This window comes from Sinocyclocheilus grahami, unplaced genomic scaffold (genome assembly GCF_001515645.1).
Source record: "Sinocyclocheilus grahami isolate Dianchi unplaced genomic scaffold, SAMN03320097.WGS_v1.1 scaffold348.1, whole genome shotgun sequence".
Classification (NCBI taxonomy): domain Eukaryota; kingdom Metazoa; phylum Chordata; class Actinopteri; order Cypriniformes; family Cyprinidae; genus Sinocyclocheilus; species Sinocyclocheilus grahami.
Window position 1 is genome coordinate 996705 of NW_015505527.1, and position 23623 is coordinate 1020327.

General features: G+C 39.5%; 2 protein-coding genes across 2 annotated transcripts in view; both read right to left on the bottom strand.

Annotated features, from left to right (window-relative positions):
• LOC107548448 (ectodysplasin-A-like) overlaps nt 1–16782 on the bottom strand; it is a 38639-nt gene extending 21857 nt beyond the window's left edge. Inside the window, exon 1 of the mRNA XM_016229118.1 lies at nt 16347–16782. Within this exon, the coding sequence (XP_016084604.1) occupies nt 16347–16667 (321 nt within the window). The 5' untranslated portion in view covers nt 16668–16782. The remainder of the gene's footprint in view (nt 1–16346) is intronic.
• Nucleotides 16783–19828: 3046 nt separating this feature from the next.
• On the bottom strand, nt 19829–23270 carry LOC107548493 (transmembrane protein FAM155A-like). Its single transcript, XM_016229202.1, has 3 exons — nt 22035–23270; nt 21721–21892; nt 19829–20519 (listed from the first exon to the last, which is right to left on the bottom strand). The coding sequence occupies exons 1-3, from the start codon at nt 22758–22760 to the stop codon at nt 20212–20214; spliced, it is 1206 nt and encodes a 401-aa protein (XP_016084688.1). The 5' UTR covers nt 22761–23270; the 3' UTR covers nt 19829–20211.
• Between the last annotated feature and the right edge of the window lie 353 nt (nt 23271–23623).

The following is a 23623-nucleotide window of genomic DNA, read 5'->3' on the forward strand; positions in this document are numbered from 1 at the left end:
CAAACACACACTCCAAGGGTCGTGTGTCTGGTGCCACAAGTGGTTTGTAAAGTGAGGCGTTCCCGTTTGTCTGAAGGGTCCTGAGTGTTTGGAAGGATTAATACCAGCTGATGAACAGAATACAGCAGAAAAAAATGAACAGCTGCTGAAGGAGAGAGAGAAAATCAAGGACAACTCAAAGAAGTCGGTTCTGTCATCTATTAGTCTTCATCTCAGAGCCTCATCTAAACCTCTCTGGGTGCACACTGTTTCTTTACAAGCTAAATCAATAACATACCACAAAATTACACACACCACAGTACACAAACACACATGCTAATACAGACTTGTCACATACACACACATACACACCAATGTACACTAACTACTATAACACATTTGTTCTTAACTAACCACTTAACCATAGTCATACTCGCGAGTCGTCAGTGTGACCATCACCAGACTGAACCTAAAGGCTACTTTTGCATTTTCTTTGTGGATATTTGGAAATCTGCAGTGCACAGACAACAACAAAAAGTATCTAAGACACTCATACTGGTAGCTGAAAGCATAATCATATTATCCAAAACATTTCATTAACAAACATGAACAGGGTGGGGAATGTGTCAAGCTTTTGTGGAAATCTGCGGAGCTTTCTGTGAAACTCTGTGCGCACAGATCCCATGTGGGCCTGGTCATCACTAACAAACTCTTGCGGCTTGGACAACACACACAGACTTGTATGCATACATCACAAATATTTATCCCAAACTTAAGACGGGAAACATGTAAGCAAGAGATCACAGAGGCATCCACATATTTCTGAAGGATTACACGTCTCAGCGTGTGTGTTGTGCTGTGTTGTATGCAAACTATGACAGCTTCAAACAAAAGGCTTGGCTCATCAAGCACACAGAAGAATGAATGTCTTTCTCGCTCCTATTTTAGTTTTTCCTCAATCCTTCTCTCATTATTTCTTTTCTCTGATACTTTTTCCTCCATATTTATCCTTTTCATTCTCATGTTTGTGGCGTGAGTCACAAGAGCTGGTTTTAAACTAGAGAAAATTAACCTTTGTGTAACACTGAAATCCCAGTATACATACACAGATGAGGTCTTGTAATGAATTCATGAGTAATATATGAAATCATGAGTAATGGATGTAATACAATAGTACCAACAGACGTGGCAACAATACTGTACAGAGCAAATAGCTTTGATTTTACTACAGCGAGTATAGAACAATCCAACTTTCTATACAATGTTATTTTATTACAATCCATTACATGGCCATTTACACCCTGAATTCTATACAGGTCTCATTTTTAACACATTTTATTTTCTTTAGAGATTTGACAGCAGGCTTACACTTACAGTGTATGACTAAATGCAGAGCACCAGCCCAAATAAAAAAAGTAAGGACACAAATGCTTTCCTCAGTATCTAATGCTGGTAAAAATAGCTCAAACAAGAAGGAAAAAAGAATCAAATAAAGAAAGGTAGAAGGAAAGATGGTAGAAAGAAAGAATATGGATGGACAAAAGTGGATGTGAATAAATCCTTCTTTTTAGTCATATCTTTTCAATGAAAGCGCTGATCTACTTCACAGAACAGGTCTGAATGATTCAGATTCTAGAATCGGATCGACACAATTCTGTAGCTCAATGTTCCAGTCACAGTAAAAGCTTATAAGCTATTATATAACCCATAATGACTTACATTTCAGGCTGTTTCTCAAACTAAATTATTGTATGGGACACGATCATAGAGCAACCAGGACAGTCCCCAGAATTTCTTCTTTTGTGTTCCACTGAAGAAAATCAGTTGTAAAATAAAATACTGTGAAAGCAGTCCATATGACTAGGATAATATATAAAATCCTTTAAAGCAAGACAACTGCTTTCAAATAAACAATAGTAATAACAGTAAATGTATATTAAAATTAATTTTGCATACATTGTTGTGTTGACAATACACACAATAACAAATGTAATTTGTATGCAGTTTCTGTTTATCCTGTGGTGTGGAGTAAGAAACACTTCCAGTATATGTAATCGAAGAAAATCTTACATAAATCATAAAAACGCCAGATTTGAGGTTTGACAGCTATCACATAGCTTCAGAAGACTTAGCGTATGAATCATACAGACTACATCAACGGTACTATTTTTTCTTATCATCAGACATTACGTTACATTTCTGTTTAGATGATTTGAAGAACAGTAAACATGAGCTGGTTGAGAGAGTACAGTCTTCATGAAATGCTGCTGTCCCTTCTGAGGGTGGATCTTGAAAATCCAACATGTAGAGTAGTACATATCTGGTTAAATTGTACATATAAAATTGAGTTCATTACTTTTTGACAAATGCACTGAAGAAGCAGTCATCCCCGCTCCTGCTGGTATATACAGAGCTCATGGTGGAATCCTCAGAGACCTTCGCTAAACTTGAGCAACATCTAAAAACTATTCCACCCTCCCATGAATACTGCCAAATGAGAGCAGAATGTGCTCCAGAGGTTGCAATCAGATCAGGCCTTGACATTAGACTGAGTTTTTGGATTCTCAAAAGAGCGATCCAATGATGTTTATGTGTGAACACCGTAAAACATCAGACCACAAGCCTTCCCAGAATGAAGACAGAATCTAAATATGAATCTAGAAATGTGACAGGGTCAACTGGCAGCCTTACGCATGTTCTCAAATTGGGTTAGTTTGTCCTGACGTCCATCCCAGCTTGTCTGAATAAATGCCATGGAAATGGCTCAAATTTGTCCTTGGCACATTACTTTGATATCTAGAAGACTGCAAGTGATCAACAGTCGAACAAAACTGCCAGAGAGAGAGCCAGTGTGTGTGTAGTCACAAACCTATTCGCCCTATTAAACTTTGTCTCATCCGTGTACAGTCAAACTATTTCTGCCCGTCATCACTGTAGCTAAGCGACAACTGCACCAGAGCCAGCGTAAGTGTGTGCATGCAAGTTTGTATGTGCTAGCATACAAGTATTTGCCCTCTTAACTAAAACCAGATCCTGGGCTCCACTTCCTCTATCTCTCTCTCACAAACACACACTCCAAGGGTCGTGTGTCTGGTGCCACAAGTGGTTTGTAAAGTGAGGCGTTCCCGTTTGTCTGAAGGGTCCTGAGTGTTTGGAAGGATTAATACCAGCTGATGAACAGAATACAGCAGAAAAAAATGAACAGCTGCTGAAGGAGAGAGAGAAAATCAAGGACAACTCAAAGAAGTCGGTTCTGTCATCTATTAGTCTTCATCTCAGAGCCTCATCTAAACCTCTCTGGGTGCACACTGTTTCTTTACAAGCTAAATCAATAACATACCACAAAATTACACACACCACAGTACACAAACACACATGCTAATACAGACTTGTCACATACACACACAACACTTACAGTGTATGACTAAATGCAGAGCACCAGCCCAAATCAAAAAAGTAAGGACACAAATGCTTTCCTCAGTATCTAATGCTGGTAAAAATAGCTCAAACAAGAAGGAAAAAAGAATCAAATAAAGAAAGGTAGAAGGAAAGATGGTAGAAAGAAAGAATATGGATGGACAAAAGTGGATGTGAATAAATCCTTCTTTTTAGTCATATCTTTTCAATGAAAGCGCTGATCTACTTCACAGAACAGGTCTGAATGATTCAGATTCTAGAATCGGATCGACACAATTCTGTAGCTCAATGTTCCAGTCACAGTAAAAGCTTATAAGCTATTATATACCCCATAATGACTTACATTTCAGGCTGTTTCACAAACTAAATTATTGTATGGGACACGATCATAGAGCAACCAGGACAGTCCCCAGAATTTCTTCTTTTGTGTTCCACTGAAGAAAATCAGTTGTATGGTTTTGGAATGACAACGGGGTGAGTGATGACAGAATGTTCATTTTTGGGTGAATTATTCCTTTAAAGAGAGACAAAGACTGATAAATAAAAGACCCACTTTTTATTTATGAATGTATCATTTTGGAGATGTAATTTAGTTCTCTGAGACTCTTTTTAAACATGCCAGATGATTTCTGCTCCAAACACCCACCCACCAACTCACACGCAAGTTTGGCTATCATGATCACTTGTACATTCACACCATCATCAGTCTGGCTTTTTAGAACAAACATTAAATTAACATGTGATCTAGTGCCTTTCAAGAGAAATGTGTGCATACGATCACGCACATACGCGCGCACACATGTGCCTGGAAACTGTTCAACATCTTGTTCAATGCTGGAGCCGCTGCTCCACCTTTTCAATAGATTTTGTGTTGTTAATGCCAGACTTTAATGGCTTCATTAAAACACCTTGAAAAAAAGAAACATTCTTTCCTCTTGAGACATTGTGGGACACGGGAGACCTTGGGATAATGCTTTAAAGTTGCATATTATATATTTTTTTCAAGACATCCAACTTCAAAAGAAAAGTGCCAAAAGGCATCACTTCACCAACCAACTGCAGAGACAGGAAATACCCGAAATCAAAAAAATAACAGGCACTTTCCTTGTTCGTCCTCCAATTAGAGAGCTGCTGTCCTGACCCCTGACCTGAATGGGTAGATGATGCCATTGCAGGCTTGTCAGATGGTCAGAAAGAGCAGTGCTGATCAAGTGGTTAGTATTTTACGTGCGAGCACAGCGAGTGTACGGTGATTCTGTCGATGGCTTGGTGTCGAGGCTGGGCCGCACCTGTCTGCAATTTGGCACATACTCTTCTCCACCTGCTCTCTTGATTTATTCTCTCTCTCGCTAACTTTGTTCCCCCCTACTTTGCTTTGCCTGGTGTAAAGGGCTCTGTGTTGTGGCTTTTAAACAATTCCAATTTGGGACAAACCACAAACCACATGAAACAGAGCGAGCAAGAGATAGAGAGGCTAGTGAGAGAGAGAGAGACATCTGCTCAACAGCTTGACGAGTTCTTAACTAACCACTTAACCATAGTCATACTCGCGAGTCGTCAGTGTGACCATCACCAGACTGAACCTAAAGGCTACTTTTGCATTTTCTTTGTGGATATTTGGAAATCTGCAGTGCACAGACAACAACAAAAAGTATCTAAGACACTCATACTGGTAGCTGAAAGCATAATCATATTATCCAAAACATTTCATTAACAAACATGAACAGGGTGGGGAATGTGTCAAGCTTTTGTGGAAATCTGCGGAGCTTTCTGTGAAACTCTGTGCGCACAGATCCCATGTGGGCCTGGTCATCACTAACAAACTCTTGCGGCTTGGACAACACACACAAGAGTTGTACACATACATCACAAATATTTATCCCGAACTTAAGATGGAAAACATGTAAGCAAGAGATCACAGAGGCATCCACATATTTCTGAAGGATTACACGTCTCAGCGTGTGTGTTGTGCTGTGTTGTATGCAAACTATGACAGCTTCAAACAAAAGGCTTGGCTCATCAAGCACACAGAAGAATGAATGTCTTTCTCGCTCCTATTTTAGTTTTTCCTCAATCCTTCTCTCATTATTTCTTTTCTCTGATACTTTTTCCTCCATATTTATCCTTTTCATTCTCATGTTTGTGGCGTGAGTCACAAGAGCTGGTTTTAAACTAGAGAAAATTAACCTTTGTGTAACACTGAAATCCCAGTATACATACACAGATGAGGTCTTGTAATGAATTCATGAGTAATATATGAAATCATGAGTAATGGATGTAATACAATAGTACCAACAGACGTGGCAACAATACTGTACAGAGCAAATAGCTTTGATTTTACTACAGCGAGTATAGAACAATCCAACTTTCTATACAATGTTATTTTATTACAATCCATTACATGGCCATTTACACCCTGAATTCTATACAGGTCTCATTTTTAACACATTTTATTTTCTTTAGAGATTTGACAGCAGGCTTACACTTACAGTGTATGACTAAATGCAGAGCACCAGCCCAAATCAAAAAAGTAAGGACACAAATGTGTGGCTTTTAAACAATTCCAATTTGGGACAAACCACAAACCACATGAAACAGAGCGAGCAAGAGATAGAGAGGCTAGTGAGAGAGAGAGAGACATCTGCTCAACAGCTTGACGAGCACTCAAATGAACATACAGCTTTTGGACAGAAGGGAAGGAGAGAAAGAAAGAACAAGATGAGGAGAGGCAGACAGTGTTTTGTGTGCATGCATGAATGCGTTTATAAAAATCACTGATCGTTTTTTTTATTTTTGAACCATTGATAACTCATGACGTCATGATTCCTTTATCAAATGGATGACAACAACACTTCTATTCTAACTAAGCCTCTCTTTCAATAACAATCATTTCATAGACCCTAGGTGTGCGATAATATCAATATTATCTGGAATTTTGTTGATAACGATAATTAGAGGATATTTTGCTGAGCGTGTTATTGTGCTGGTATTTTGGCAGGTTTAGGACTGCCGTGGACAGCTGACTCCCAAAGATTTTGATATTCTTCATATTCTGTGTGTTAATTATTTTGCAGGAGTAACAGAATAAAAATTTTCCAATAAGTTTAAATCGATTTCTTTACCTTTTATGGCCATTTGAACCTTTATAAGGCCATTTTTCTGGCCTAATTAAATGTATGCATCATCTTTTGTGTCAAATTCTTAAATTTAATCAATAGCCTAAATTTAAATAGTAAGACATTATAAGGGCAGTTACAAATCAAATGAAATCAATATCAACAAAATGTTTTTGCAATGCAGAGGTGGCACAGAAGCTGCATCTGTGGTGTTTAAAGTTGTGTTTAAATGCATTTACACAGACATTTGCCTGGATATTTAATGCAGGACATGAATGCAGTTACAACTGTAAAAATAATGTTTTGATAACAAAATATTCAATAGTGATATCTGAAATGATTTGTGGAAAAAAGGGAAAACACACTTTAAATATAAACCTAAAATCACCAGTAGGTGGCAGTATTTGGAAAGCATGAACACTAGATGTGCTCGGCTAGTAGTCTAACCTACGTCTCATAGTGTATGCGTGCACTCTCTGGGTGTGTTTTTGTTTGGTTTTTGCGATATACTCGATAATGTCAAATCACATATCGTTTAAACAACAATTACGATAATATCGTAGGCGATATATATCGCACAGCCCTAGGCCCTACATATTTATACACCAGAGAAACGTCTTTATTTACCCAAATTCATGTTAATTTCCAGAGTCTTGCTAGATATATGACGCAGGGCATCGGTCTAACCAGAAAAACATGAACAATCATCTAAGCCGTCATAAATCAATGATATAATCTCAAAGGGCACGCCATCTGTATTCAGATTCATATCATTACTGTCAGCCTCACTCAAATGTCACCATATGTAAAACAGCATATTGTTCAACAGAACAGATTCATGAACATGTAAGTGAGGCCCCTTACAAAGTACGCAGTGTTTTTATAGCAAGAGGTCAACCATTTCATTTACATTTAATTTCCTGTCAAAATTACCATCTCAGAAGGTGGTCCAAATATACAGTATGAATGGAAAGGCCTTAAGTAAAGTGTATTGGTTGACCCACATATGTTTTTTTTTGATGGCAGATGCAATGTTTTAGAGAGCAGGGTGAGAGCACTACTACTATTATTACTACTAATAGTTACTAAATAGTTAGTTACTAAAATATTTGGATATAAATCATTTGAAAATCTATTTAATCTAAATCAGTTTTTTTTTTTATTAAAAAAATTATTTTGTTTAAACAAAATCTTTAAAATAAACAATGTATACAGCAACTTCTTGATTCTGTAATCCCATTATGGCAGTAACCAACAGTGCAATAATCTTTTAAGTCTGTATGCACTGGGAATCAAACATCCTCAAATAAAGACCAAGCAACACTAATTTTACATTCAGTAGTACACAATGAACAACATAAATATAGCATAGCGGTAAACTGGATATAGCGAAGAATAGTTTTAAGTTGCTCGTTCACATCAATAATACACAAGGCTTGAATCATACACAATTTCACACGGACTAACCTTCAGGCACAGAGTACACACATTTTTATACAGGGTACAATGCACACTTTAGACCAGGGGTGCCCAAACTCGGTCCTGGAGGGCCGGTGTCCTGCAGAGTTTAGCTCCAAGTTAGACACACCTGAACAAGCTAATCAAGCTCTTAGGCATGCTAGAAACTTCCAGGCAGGTGTGTTGAGGCAAGTTGGAGCTAAAGTCTGCAGGACACTGGCCCTCCAGGACCGAGTTTGGACACCCCTGCTTTAGAAGATCTAACAGTTGGATTCACCAATGTTCGAGAGATTTGTGGAATTAACTGTTTGTTTTAATGATATGTGTATTTTTGAAATGCAGACAGTATATTGTTAAACATATTATAGTATTTACCATTGGATTATTAAACAGAGAATGGGAGCTCTGGTGCATCTGCACTCAGGCGCTGTGTTCTCGGCACTGTCAAAATAAAAGTCCCACCTACCAAACTTAATTTAAGTTTATTAAATAATTTTAAAAGAATGCTGAATGCCAGCATACATAATGGCTTTATATCAGTCAACCAATACAAATGTGAACCAAAATATATAATTTCACTTTAAAGAAGTCAGAATTGGAACTAGAACCTGCATCTCTGAACCAATCCACTATTAATATACACATTTCACTGATTATTAATGAGATATGCAAGATATTAACACTTAAAAAGAAAAACTGTTACTGAATTAAAAATGTGCACAATATGGAATATTGGAATATTAATCTGTAATATTAAGTGAATCATGAAGGTTCTGTTTGATTCTGAATGGAATTCTGACATCATAGTCTCAGATTCAGATACTGTAAAGAAGAGAACAAAACTCTGACCAAGAAATTAGGAGGGTATAAGAGCATAGAAATAAAATAATCTATCTATGATTGTGAATGTCACCTTCATCACTCTTACTCCAGCCTCATCTGGATCAGTCTCTTTTTAAACACACCCTATACAGATGTGCACGTCCACACATACAGATTAGAGCAGGTTTAGATTATGAGCATGTTATCACATATGGATTACATTATTGAGAACAACGTTTCATATGATTCTCAAAGGACCATCAATAATATGCTGGTAATGACTCCAAAAACAACACAAGCCTCTGCTCTCATCTCAAACCACAGGGAGGTTCACATATCACAGAGACCGAGATAGATTGTACTGTTTAGTCAAGCTTTCACTCATCTTCCCTTCTTTTTTCCCTACCTCACCAAATGGATGGAGGTTTCGTCAAAGGCAACAAATGACCAAATACTACACCCACACAGCTGTGCTTAAATTAATTTAACATTCAACATCTAAACTGCTTTTATTCAGAGGAGTCCTTTCAATGGAGTGATAACAGGAGGCCTTGTCAAAATATACACACACACATGCATGACCTTTCAACCTCCACGCTTAATGACAGATCATTGCCTGGTCACAGACAATGACGTTTGTCTGGAACTCTCTCAGTCGGCGAACCCCAGGGTGAACCAAACTCGTTTAGAAACAGAGGGAATTACATTCCCGTGTATAGAAACACACACACCCACACAGACATCAAAAAGGACTGAAACCACCAGGAAGCACAAACTGCTGCGGAAAGTTTAAATCACCACAACAGAGACAAAACACAATATTAACAGATACAGATGCATACACACATACACACCCCACAACAGAAAGACAGAGCATTCCTCACAAATGCCAAGCAGGACCAGAATAATAGGGGTTATTATTTGTACAACGTCAAACAAACACACACACACACACACACACACACAGGCTTTTACAGACAGACTGACATGCACACACAAAAACACACAAATACACACACACACACAGGCAGCAGACACACACACTGGGTTACTTGGGGACAGCCATGCTAAAAACGGGGCAGTGTGTTCAGACTCCAGTCACAACCAATATAAGCCCATATTAATCACAAAGAAACCTTTTTAAATTTCAAAAGCTTTATTTATTGACAGAGGCCATTGAGCTGTTTCTAGTTGTTTTTGAGGTGGCAGGGCTTGTGTGAAGGGTCAGAGGTCATGGGTCATTTAGGATCTGCCCTGGGTATTCAAGTTACAGTGAATATGATAAAAACGAGAAGTGAAGTCACACCCACCAAAAAAAACCCTGAAAAGTATTTATCTGCCACAAAGACACTCAACTGAGAAGCTCATTTAGGGTGATATTAATAAACACATTTGAACAGATTTATACACACACACAAGTTATGGTGTTTTTTGTATTTATTGTATATAAATATGAATGTATATATATACAGTGGGTACGGAAAGTATTCAGACCCCCTTAAATTTTTCACTCTTTGTTATATTGCAGCCATTTGCTAAAATCATTTAAGTTAATTTTTTTTCCTCATTAATGTACACACAGCACCCCATATTGACAGAAAAACACAGAATTGTTGACACATACACACACACACATTTAATATAAATTTACATATTTACCACATATTTATATACAAGAAATAAAAAAAACAAAAAAAAACACCATAACTTATATAACCAAGTCAAAAACTTTAATGAAGTCTTTAACTAATTTTGTATAATTAATTTAGACCGTGTATAATTACAAAATACAATGTGTAATGCTGTGTGGGCATCTAAATGAGGGCCGTGCTTCAATGAATCTGATTTTTATCATTATAAAATTGAATCATCCAAATGAACTGATTAACTAAAATAATTTAGATTTTTCAATCTAAATAAAAAAAATATATATACTGCTATGAAAAGGGTTGAGTTACACTCACACCACAGAAAAATGAAGTTACATCGCTTTCTATTCATCTAGCTGGTAAAAAATATTAATGTGCCTGCCTGATCTGACTTTTAAAAATTATCATTGGCGTGACCTACTATAGTCAGGAAGATTCAGTCATCTATCCATCCATCCATCCATCCATCCAATCATCATGCCGCTCTAAAGTGTAATTTTAAAGCTTTGGTTCCCAAACTTACACATCTGTGCTGTCTGAGACTCCTTAAATAGATCCAGCTGTTTAAAGTAAAACCATTAAAGTCATGCAAACATTCTGTTTCTTCAGAGCACCGCTCTCTAACACCTGTTTGGCTGAGGTGAACCCGCTCTTAGATCCCTCATTAGCACACACACACACACACTTTTGTAATCAGTCAGACAGAGCAGCGCTCTGGGATATATGGCTAACGCTGTATCAGATCTAAGATGCTGATCAACAAGCGCATTCCTTACTGCTAACTCCTCACTGCTAACTCAAAGGACAAAGGACTCAGGCTAACACACTGAGCGCATGTGAGAAACTTGTGTGTGTGTGTATTAGTTACAGTGGTAAACAGTTGAATTGAGAGTAATTAGAGTGTGGCTGACTCCATCCATTAATGTAATATCCTGTCGAGGAGGAACCCCATACCTACAAAGCTTAATAAGGAATAGTATGTGTGTGCATTAGAGAGCTCACACTGCGATCTGGCCACATGCCATAATGCCTGAGAGAGAAAGAGAGAGGTTGGTGGGGAAAGAATTCCCTTCTTTTTCCCATACTCTCTCTCACACACACAAACTCTAACAAAGGAAAGGTTTGATCTACCTGTAAAAGAAAAGCTGGTCTGATCCTCTGTAACAGGTATGACCTTCACTGAAACACAAGCTGGATGTGCTATAATGAGACACCAGTAGCATTTTCACAGCTGAGTATTTGATGTATGGACATACATAGAGATAGCGCTAGTAAAGTTATGACCAATAAATGGCCGAAAGTACATTTTATACTATTTTGATTGAAGAGTTTAAATATAAAACACAATAAAATGTAAATGATACAAGCAAATTTAATCTCTCTCTCTCACATAACTGCATTATACATTACTATCAACAGCTCAAGCCTCCGTTACTAAATCTAAAATTATGTTTTGGAATTAGCAACGGAGACGTTGGAAGAGATGCATAAAAAATGAATCCTACTCACAAGCGTTTTAAGAACAAACAGCGGAGTCCAGGACAACTAGATGTGCCCCAGAGACATCCCCAGCGAAGACCTCGTCATCTAGATCAGGGGTTCCCAAACTTTTCCATTCCATGACCCACCTAGACAAGTATAATCTATTTCATGACCTAGACAAGTATAATCTATTTCATGACCCACCAAAATATTTGAGAGAAAAAAAAACAATTGACATTACTTTATGCTTAATCTTAATTAAAAGTTTAATATGGCAGAAATTAAGTATTTAAGAAAAAATACATATTTTATTTTATAATACAACTGTAAAATTTCACTACTAATATTTAGGCTTGAATTTCTTCATTTACAGACATTAATGAGTCTATGAAACATAAAAACTTGAAACACGCTCACTCCGGTGCGGCTATGAACTGTAATCCTTAAACTCATCGCAGGGTTCAGCGCCGAAAATGCATGATCCTTCCGTGTGTATAGGGGAGAGCGGAGCACAACCAAACATTTTTTTTTTTAGCAAAACATAAGAAGCGAAGCAGAACCATCTAAAACAGTGAGAGATTAAACAGTGGAGATTAAAATAATTGTGAAACAATTGTAAAAATAATAAACAAATGTGTCTCATTTTAAATAAACACTAAAAACCGAGATGACAATTTTACTTCAGTCAGAAATGTACTTTTGCAATGGTTAAATAAATGATCAACATATCTTCAAAAGATTTTTGAATTTTGGCACATTTTTTGCGATGTATAGAGATGACACGGCAAGGAAATAATAGGAAATTTTGTTTAATTTTGTTATGTTAGCGTGTGGAAATGTTTAAATCTTGTAGTGTTACAATTAACCCTGCGTTTGTGCCCCACTCACTCCATACATGTGAAATGCTTTTTACAGACTATGCAATCTCATGCAGAATACAGCACAGTGAAGTGAGCGAGTTTCATCTCATTAATAATGTGGACCGATCGAGCCCTTTAATAATGACGTCGCTCTGAGACCTTCACTGTTATTACAACCCGTGTGCTCCCATGCTTCAAAACACACAACGCATGTTTTAAATTGCAGACTTAATTGCGATTCAAAAATCGAACTAAGAATATCGCAATTCGTAATTAATGTTGGTATATCGTGCAGCCCTAGACTGAACTGTGTGTGAGTGTGTGTGTCATTGAAACGCAAATTTAGCTGCAGCCAAGTGACTTTGTGCGACCCACCTTGTCCCACTCTGTGACCCACAGTTTGAAAACCCCTGATCTAGATGGCCATAGGCACAAGACCACGGGAACCAGATGAGTCCTCTGCACAATCTGACTTTGCTGCAGCCTGGAATTAACCTGCTGGTTCGTCTGGCCAGAGGAGAACTGCCCCCTCGACAGAGCCTGGTGTCTCCCAAAGTTTTTCCTCCATTTCTGTCACCGATGGAGTTTTGGTTCCTTGCCGCTGTCGCCTCTGGCTTGCTAAATTGGGGACACTTAATTTCCAGCGATATTGTTAACTAGATTGCACAGACACCATTTGAACTGAACTGAGCTGGACGATGACATCACGGAATCAATGATGAACTGACTTTAACTGAAATTGAGTGTTTACTGTTGTCCTTTTGTATTATCACACACTATTTTTCCTATTTAATACTGTAAAGCTGCTTTGACACAATCTGTATTGTTAAAAGCGCTACATAAATAAAGGTGACATGACACAGCTTCATTGTTACACACAGCTTATATACATATTATACAAGATATACATACATATATCTTACATAATTGGTAATAGACACCATGACTGATGATACCATGATACATCCATTTTGTTAAAAAAAAACACACACAAAAAAACAACATCCTCAACCATACAACATACCAAAACAAAATATACATTACCTTCGTTGTTTTTGTTTTCTTAGAAAAACTATACTATATATAGCAGTTTTTACATGACAGCAGAGTGGTCATGTTGTACACACACTTTCTCTTGCCCTGTGGCTTCATTGCATGTAATTTTTACTTTGACAGTCTAACCACGCTCATGCCTCCTTCCATCAATCAGTCGTCATGGTTACACGCCTTCTTTTGACATGCATCAGTGCAATACTGACAAACACACATACTGTATATGCACGCACATGCACACAGCAACACCTCCACACACACACACTTAAGTGTGTTTTTGGATGATTCCAATAAATCATGCCTACACTCTTAAAAATAAAGGTGCTTAAAAGGTTCTTCACAGCTATGCCATAGAAGAACCATTTTTGGTTCCACAAAGAACCATTCAGTCAAAGGTTTTTTAAAGAACCATCTCTTTCTTACCTTTTTATAATCTGAAGAACCTTCTTTCACCACAAAGAACCGTTTGTGAAACAGAAAGGTTCTTCAGATGTTAAAGGTTCTTTATGGAACCATTTAGACAGAAAAGGTTATTCTATGGCATCGTGGAGCACCTTATTTTTAAGAGTGTAACAGCAATATCCCTTTACTTGGTGGAAATATCGATACCCAAAAAATAGTTCACAAGTTCAAGATACAAGTGTGTTTTTCACATGCCCTTGAAGAAGAAGAAAAAAGCTTCTGGAGAAACAGGTGACTACTTTCGCATTTTAAGATATCTGTTTATGACAAATTCTTCATGAGTTGAGGCAACTCTGAGTGCCTAAAAATCATATTATGGAATTATAAATATGAAAACTGTGAATGCAAGCATGTATGCTATTATAAATAAATAAGATGACTGTGATGGACCAGTATGATAAGAACATCTACTACTTGGCAAAAGCACAGTAAGCAAACAGAACAATTAGCCCAGTGGTTTTCGATCCTGTTCCTTGGGACCCACTGCTCTGCACATTTTGCATGTCTCCCTTATCTGACACGCTCATTTGAGTTCATGGAGCACTTTCCTAACGAGCTCATGATCTGAATCAGGTGTGTAAATTAGGGAGACATGCAAAATGTGCAGAGTAGGTCCCCAGGAACAAGTTTGAAAACCACTGAATTAGCCTACTATAGCCCATTCCTCTAAAGTTTACTGTACCATTTGTGTGCACAGGGATGAGATGTCTTCGCACCTTCATATTCACTTCAGAAAGGCCACAGCCATGTTAGATTCATTCATTCATTCACTGTTGGAAATTTGTCTCTGTGTGTAATTCTACCTCCAGAATTCACCCCTAGTTATGACTAATAAAACGCATCCATAAGCCAAACGTTCTGGATCCAGCACTAACGCACTGCCTGCGGGGTGAACATCAGGAAATGCTGCGACGAGCCTGGCCTTTTGCCAAAGGAATTAAACACGAGTCCGGGCCAAACCGCAGCAAAGGCTAAATAAACAGCGACCTGTGCCGCCTGACAGTAAAAGCACGTCTGATGAAGAGAACTCGTAAAAAGGACAGATGTTGTTTAAACAGAACAAATGTACCCTGCAGGTGAACGATTCACAGTTACGAGAAGCACGTCACTCCTGGGCTTTTGACGCACAATATGAGTTGGGTGAGAGACAATGCTCACCAAAATCAGTGACTGAAGCCTACAAACCAGGTTTCTGTCATGCCCAGGGGTTAAAGGGTTAAGGATTCTCACAGGGAACTTAATGGTTGCAGGCTCAAACCCCTCCAAAGGGCAATTCATGTGCTCTTTAGCAAAATTGGGATCTGTCCTTGCTATATGTGGAAAAGAGAATTAAATCCTACTATAAATGACAACAAATAATAATAACACATTTGGTGTAAATACTGATTGCTTTTTGTACCTAAATGTGCATATTAATATTAATATTATATTAGTAACAGTTGTATATAACTACTGATTACAATAACTATATTGTTAAAAAATCACAATAATTTACCCAATCATTTCTGTCATTTCTACTAAATTATATGAATTTTCAAAGTTTCAGCCTGATTTTCTTCATTAGTAATGTAAAAAAGTGCAAAGACATAATCGCAGCAGGCTGCACCACTTGATTTTACTCAGAAAAAAATTTAAGTTTAATGGCTGGTTTAAAGTTTTATTTTAGTGGAGTTATTTTTTGTGCTGTATCATTTTGCATCACTCACTCATTATCACAATTATTACTTGGTTCTCTAGCCTCGTCCTAAAGACTTTTGGGATGTTTACCCCTGATTTATACCATCAGCTCATTAGTACATGCTCCAAGACCTGAGCTGGGTGTTTCAAATAAGGGACACCTCCAAAATGAGCAGTACTTCAGGTCAAGGATTGAGAAGCAATGATCTATAGGAAGTGGACTCTAACAATAGTTCTCCAACACACACACAATCAATCAATCGTATGGAAGACAAGACAATAAGAAATTCTCTTAATAACAGAAGCTGAAGCCAAGTGAGCAGGAAGGAGGTTTCTGCTCTTTGTATAGAACAACAGATAACTCGGTTTACCTGGTCGTCTATTGTTGGGTGGTCGGTGTCCGGTAACCGGAGCACTGGCGCTGTGGCTTCATAGTGCGGCACCAGCCCCGTTGATGACACCTCATCTTTGTTCTTCAGGGATATTTCTCGTTTGAGCTCCGAGCGCAGGTCCAGGTAGCAGAAGAGCGTGACGAGGTGCAGAGAGAGCGAGAGAATGAATAAACTCAGGAAGATTTTGCAGTTGTTGCATTGGCTTTGGCACTCACATGCCGCCTGCGTGCGCTTGCGCTCCTCCGACTCCTTCGCCGGCTCGCGCTTCGGTACCATGGCTGCGTGCAGGTCAGTCAGCATTGCTTCTGCATACCGAACTTCCTCGTCCTCTCAGCGACTTTTGGCTTGGGCTGGTCGCGGTGAGCAAGCGCTTCTCTGCGGGCTCATCTGGCTTCCTGACCTCGGACTGCGAGGATTCAGGCTGATAACCTACTACGGCCAGCTCCAGAGACCGACCCCTAGCAGCTGATTGGCTGCCGGCGTGACGTCACCTCATTGAAAATCCTCCCGCGGAAAAGCGCGACGCCACTATGACATTCATCAAGACGCAAACAAATATAAACCACTGTAGCGCTAACAATAGCATCAGACGTTCGCTGCCGATTACACAATATTTCCCATTTCGTAACCCCTGAAAGGAACCACCTGTAAAAAAAAAAGTTAGCTGGTGAAGTCGAGAGTTTCCTAATTCGTCTCCACATAAGGGGTTTTCAAACTTCACACACCTAGTGCATACTTACATTGTAAATAACTGGCATCATTAGGCTACATTATATAGGCTAATTCTTAAAAAAAATAATTTGTTATTATAAAAATATCTTGAAACTCCTGTCTGGAGATCCATAAGAGACCCACAATGACCCCTAGAAAACCCTGGATCTAAAAATAAAAAAAACCCCAAAACTTTCTTGTCAACCTTTCCCTAGCCACATGTTTGTACATTAGGCTTACTCAGTGTGTGCATGTGTGAGCGTCCAAGCGTGTGAAGTTCCACATCTTTAAAGTGTTAGAACAGATGACTGGTAGTGTAATTGTGGCATATGTTGAGAATCAGAGCAGACTGAGTGTTAAAAGCGGGACAGGACTGCCAATCAAATAAAAACATCAAATGACACACATGCACAAAAACACACATGTTGTTTTTCAAACAACAAAATCATACACATACATGCTCTCCAGCTTACACGCATTTATTATACTTGTCAAGCGCCAAAGCACACACCATATTACTTGAACTCAAAAATACAGTTATTTATTACTATGACAAAACTCTTCTGCTGCATGTTGAGTGAGGCGAGAACGAGAGGTTTCTATGGAAAACACTAATTTGGTCAGCTTTCTTTCTCTGGCAGTTTTTGCAGACCCGTAACTCTCATCCAATATTGTGAGGGGAAAAAAACGGTGAAAGGAGGGAAATTGATAGAAACTGGTAGAAAAAGGAGAATTAAAGGCAGGATGGATAACTTGTTTATAGCTTTCGTTAATTTTTTTTTACTAGCAGTAGGCTATCATAACCTGAGTCAGCATTACTGCATACTAGGTAAAGTATACAATAGAGCTCAGTGTGTAATTCAGAAAAAGACATCTAGCCCAAGAAGTTTTGGTTATGCTATCTGACCCCTCTCTCCTTCTCTTCCTCTGTTCTCGCTCCACTCACAGCTGTGCTCTGTGTACTGCAGATCTTCTGTGACCTCATAAAGCTGAGCCTCTTTAATATGGTTTGATATTAAATCTGTGCCGCTTTTATTCGGCTCCAGACTCTTTAATCTTAAATCACTTAAATATTCACAGCTACACTGCTGCTGAATCGATTCAGCGCCACACACACATGCACACGGTCTAGCTGTCTCACACTAAGGCGATGTCCTCTGACAATTCATGATGGATCTCTAAACGCAGACATTACTAAATAATGCAATAAAAACATCATTACAATAGCTCAACCCACCCAGAAAGTCTAGAATGAGTTCTAAAAACACGCACACGCATAAACAAACAAGCGCACGCGAACGTGCAGCAAAAACATTGGCCAAAAACACTCGAAGGCGCACACAAACAACACACAAATGCACTAAACCAAAAAAGCAAAGCTGCGGGTTGAATATACAGGTATGGGTCTGAGAACCCTTGGGCAGTTGAAATTAAATTATACAAATTAACTTAACAGAGAAGCCAGCCCATGAGCCCAGAGGCTGGAATCAGAGTGCTAAGAGTTTAAGAAAACGGTAATCACACACACACACACACACACAAACAATTGTTTTTTATGCTTTATGGGGACTCTCCATAGGCGTAATGGTTTTTATACTGTACGTACCGTATTTTCTATCGCCCTACCAACCCTACACCTAAACCTACCCCTCGCAAGAAACTTTCTGCATTTTTAGATTTTCAAAAAAACTCATTCTGAATGAGTTTGAAAATGTCCTCATAAATCACCTTTTTGTTGTAATACCTATGTCATACCCATGTTATTATACAAATTTGTGTCCTCATACACCACATAAGCATGGACACACACACACACACACATAGAGAGAGGGAGAGAGATGCAGACGGAACTGGAAACTGAATGTTCTAGGTTTAGGAACAATTATTATGTGTAAATTCAGTAGCTTATACAAAATTCAGCAAACAATAACAATATAGTCATGAAGACGTCCTAAAGTTAAATTGATTAAATTAAGCTTTGTGTGAATAGCTAGGCCTATTATTTTTACTACAGTCAGGAAGTGATATGTACAGTATGAAGAAAAGATACTTGTCAGAAGGCAGTGAAGTGGGTAAATGATAATGATAAATGTGCAAGATACAAGATACCTGCATTCAAACCCAACACACTCACGAGAACACACTGCCCCCTACTGGCTAAAATCGTATCATACAGGCCTATCTAGGATATGCACTGACATAGTTGAAGGGTAAATAATGTAATAGGAAAATTATATACGTCTGAATGATGTAATAATTTTAAACTTGTTTTCATGTTGTTATTGGGGAGTTCGTAGAACTGTGACAGACCACATGGAGTAAATTTGTAACGTTTCCGAAGTTTTTCCCACAGTATTTTTTCAATTAGTGCACTGCAAGTTGTTTTGGAAGCAAAGCATATGCTAAATGGTAACTACCAAAAGCCCCCTTAACAGCCCCCAAACATCAAGACCAACATAAAACCCATGAGTAAATGTGAGAGGCGTTAATAGGTTTTGGCTACAGCAGTGTGTGAAAGCCTTTAGAAAGAGAAAGAGTTATGAAGGGAGCACAAAACAGAAAATAACACTTAAGGAAGCACACAAAACATGTCATAGAAAATGCCAGCAGAAACCACCCTAAATTCAAATTCAACCACCTTTTCTCCTGTAGCCAGTGTAGACACATGGACAGGAGGACACAAAGTGTCCAGAAACATAAACCCTATATACTGTATATATAAGAATCTTAAATATGAAAAATGTCTCCAATAGTGTTGGTTTTATTAGAGGAGAAATGTAACAAGGTCATCCATTCATTCGGTTTTGTTTCCAAGAATGTTGTCTAAAACAAAACAAGATTGTCATTCAAGAGCCGTGTTTTAACATGTGCAATTAGTCCTCATAAACAAACGAAAAAAACACTGAAAAACAGTTAAAAACATTCATTCACTCACTCACTCACTTCACACAAACATGCATGCTCATATCAAGCCAGATGTTCCAACCCTCAAAAAGACAGGCACAGGCGCTTCAGCGGTGGTGAGACTTTCTGTGTTTTCCAGGCATTTGGTAAGGTTCGTCTCATGCACAGCAGACAAAAACACTTTCACAGAATGTGAGTCTTCCAATAAAGAGGGAGATGTTCCAGTCTCTTACTCCTCCCTCATGGGAACGTCTTCTAGAGGTACTATTGCCTCCAAAGAGCCAGTGCTGCAATGCTGCAATGTTGTTATGGAGATAACGGTGTGTAGTAAGAAGAGAACAAGCACACACAGTTTCAATTTACTGCCATGAAGACGATTTGTACATGACACCGCTCCTGATGATAACCTCCTATGCAAAGAGAAGGAGCCAGGGAGTCGTGTCAGAGCACATGCGGCGCCTACAGTGGAGTCACACCCACTCCATCTGACATCACAGCAGTCTGGACCCTGACTGGTCAAATACTCCTCGTGAAACCCTGATGAGAATGAGAGAAACACTGGGTTAGAACTGGACAAAACACTGTACCGAGAGCGTCAACACATTTTAGTGAATCGAAGACAAACATTTCTGCCTGAACATTTACGAATCAGTTGGAGCAGTTTCTTGATTAATCCGATTTACTCACTGAACAGCAGGTCATTCATTTCGTCATGTCCAACACTATTTTAGTATTATTTATATACTAGTTGATTGTAAAACTAATGACATTATTTACTGTCTTTACATTTATTTTGAAAGATGAAGCTCGCGATTATGGTAAGGGGCGTTACATTTCCGACGAGTGCTTGCGGTGTTCGGCCAATCACAATGCACTGGGTCAGCTGGCCAATCAGAGCAGGCTGCGCTTGTCGGAAGGAGGGACTTTGTAGAAAACTATGTGTTTGAGAGAGGCTGGGCATAGAGGACCTACAATGTACAGTATTTGAAAAATAATGTGTTTTTTGAACATGAAAGCATGTCAACATATTCTGTTACACCAAATACACAAAATAAGTGACCTCTAAATCTATAATATGACCTCTTTAAACTATTTTAGTTATAAGTTGCTAAGCCCACATTTCTGATTTTCATTTAAGCTTTTCATCTAATATTTAAATTTTATTTTTTTCAATTAACAAATATGATTTTATTAGTTTTAGTTAACAATAACAAAACTGCATGAACTAATAAATGATACTGAAGGCTTTTGTGACCTTAAACAGTGTAGAAGTTTAGTCAGACAGATTATGAATTTTATCAGTTAACTGTCTAATAATAATAATAATGTCTAATATAGCCAAAAATATGTGTAATTCCAGTTATTTCTGTGTGGATGAATGTTCTTAAGAATTGTACTTTCAATTTCAACGTCTAAAGAATGTCCCTTTTTATTTCAGCATAGCAATGAGCCTGTGCACACAACGAGGTCTGTGTAGAATTGGTTTACTGAGTCTGGTGCGGAAGGACTTGACTGGCTTGCACAAAGTCTAGACCTGAACCCCACTGAATACCTTTGGTATGAACTCTCTGTTCCAATTCATCCCAAAGCTGTTCAGCGGGATTTGTGCAGGCCAGACTGTTGCAACAAAGTTGGAAGAAACCAATTCAGTACAGTTACTGCAACAGCCAACCCTGATGATTAGAAGGGGCTGCACATATAACGCTGGGCCATATAGTGTATGTATTCTGTGATTTACCTGCACAGAGAAAGCTTGGCAGACCGGCATACAGCAGATGGTCATTGTCAGGTAGGATGAAGGGGCAGCTGGCTGTGACCACACTACAATAGTGCTTGCATGGAAGCCACCTCACACACTGCCGCTGAGGAACCGGAAAATATTCTGTACAGAGCCAGGCTTTATACACTGCCTGAAACACACGTTACCAAACTATTACTCAGATTTATACTGAATGTAGTACTCAAGCTTGTGGATGGTTGGCATTGCTACTAAATGCATCGACACATATCATGTCTATACGTCATCCAAAGTGACTAAAAAGAGCATCTAACCTGACACAGGTGTGTTTGCGCGCGCACGGAGTAGTCATCAGCCATGAATTTGCGCGTAAGGAATTGAAACTCCTCATATTTTTCCTGAGCGTGTTGGTCGAGTCGAATGTACGCGTGAACACAAGCGCTGCACAGGTCCCCGTCCTCTGGTCCGCCGCTGAACAGGTCACGAATAACACGCGTCAGACTGCAGTTGAGCCCGTCAGGACCGGTCATGCTCTCCAGTAGGTCCGCTATTGTGAGCGCGTCGCAAAAGGACAAGCTGAAGTTCCGGAAGTACTCCAAAAACGCGTGTGGCGACACCGTGGGCACCGGCACAGAATAGGAGGAGCTCACCAAGCCGCTCTTTTGCCGGTAAAGCGTAGAGCACGAGGACTCCAGAGGCGCGCGACGCCGCGCGTCAGCCTCCACGCACTTTGGCCCGTTTTCCGTCAGGTTGCTCAAGAGGACCCCGCAGTCCTCATCGCGAAGGCCCGTCTGAGTGTCGTGACTCGCGTTGCTCCACGTCCTCCGGTGAGTCCGGTCTCTCGAGCGGAGCTTGCCTCCCGCGCAGAGCCAGAGGTGATCGGACAGCAGCGCCGTGAAAAAGAGCAGCGACGCGAGGCTCATGCGCCATCTCTGCACCTTTTCCGGCTCCGCGCACGGTTTGTCGATGGATTCGGTCACGCGGCAGATTCCTAACTTGGCGTCAAGTTTCCTTCCACAGCGCCAGGCGCCCGTGATCATATTTTAGAGGGGGAGACAAAGCGCGAGCTCACACGGGCGGGTCTCCTCCGCAATATTCCCCACCGTGACGTTTACATGATGACTCGAAGCGTCCCTTTCACCTGCTGCTCAAAATCAAGCTGCACTGCAAACACCTGCGTCTGAATTTCCGAGACAGTGCATGATAAAGCACATGCCGCGGGACTCCATCACCTACCCCGCATCTCCTTGATAACACATCGTACGCAGCCGCGTCTTACTAATTCACGGGCATCTCTGAGGCGGCGGGGCGAAGAGCTCGTGCGGGTTTGTCTGTCTGTAGGGGGCTTGTCATCTTTCCGCGGTCTCCTTCACTCTGTCGCCATCTTCGCTAGCACTCACTCAGACGAACCCTGAGATGTTTTAATTGAAGGCGGGGGTGTGGCGCGTGCGCTGTCGCGCGCATCCTTGCCTCCTCCATTGAAACTTCATTCACTACGCGCTCACCATTTAATTCAACAGCGCGCATTGTTGCCCACCCCACCCTGCGAGGAATCACCCCGCTCGCCTTGCTCGGCTAGACACACATATCCCAGTTACGAGCGTAGAGGGGCAGTGTGCATGAGGAAATATATAGACTATAAATTAATGTGTATAATGTTCATCCGTTTCCGATAAAAAAATAAAAAAATGGAAATAAAAGGCCACCTGGGGTAAAATATCCCTTGTAATTTTGAATGTGATTTAATATTACATGGCAATAAAAACAACTACAGCACTTTCCCAAAAACCTATAGTACCGTAATAGTTTCGCAGTAGTGAGGATGAATGGATTTATTGCAAGGGAAGTGCAAAGTGGGTACTGACTGCTCCAGTCACAAAGTAAATGTATTTGTTCATGCATT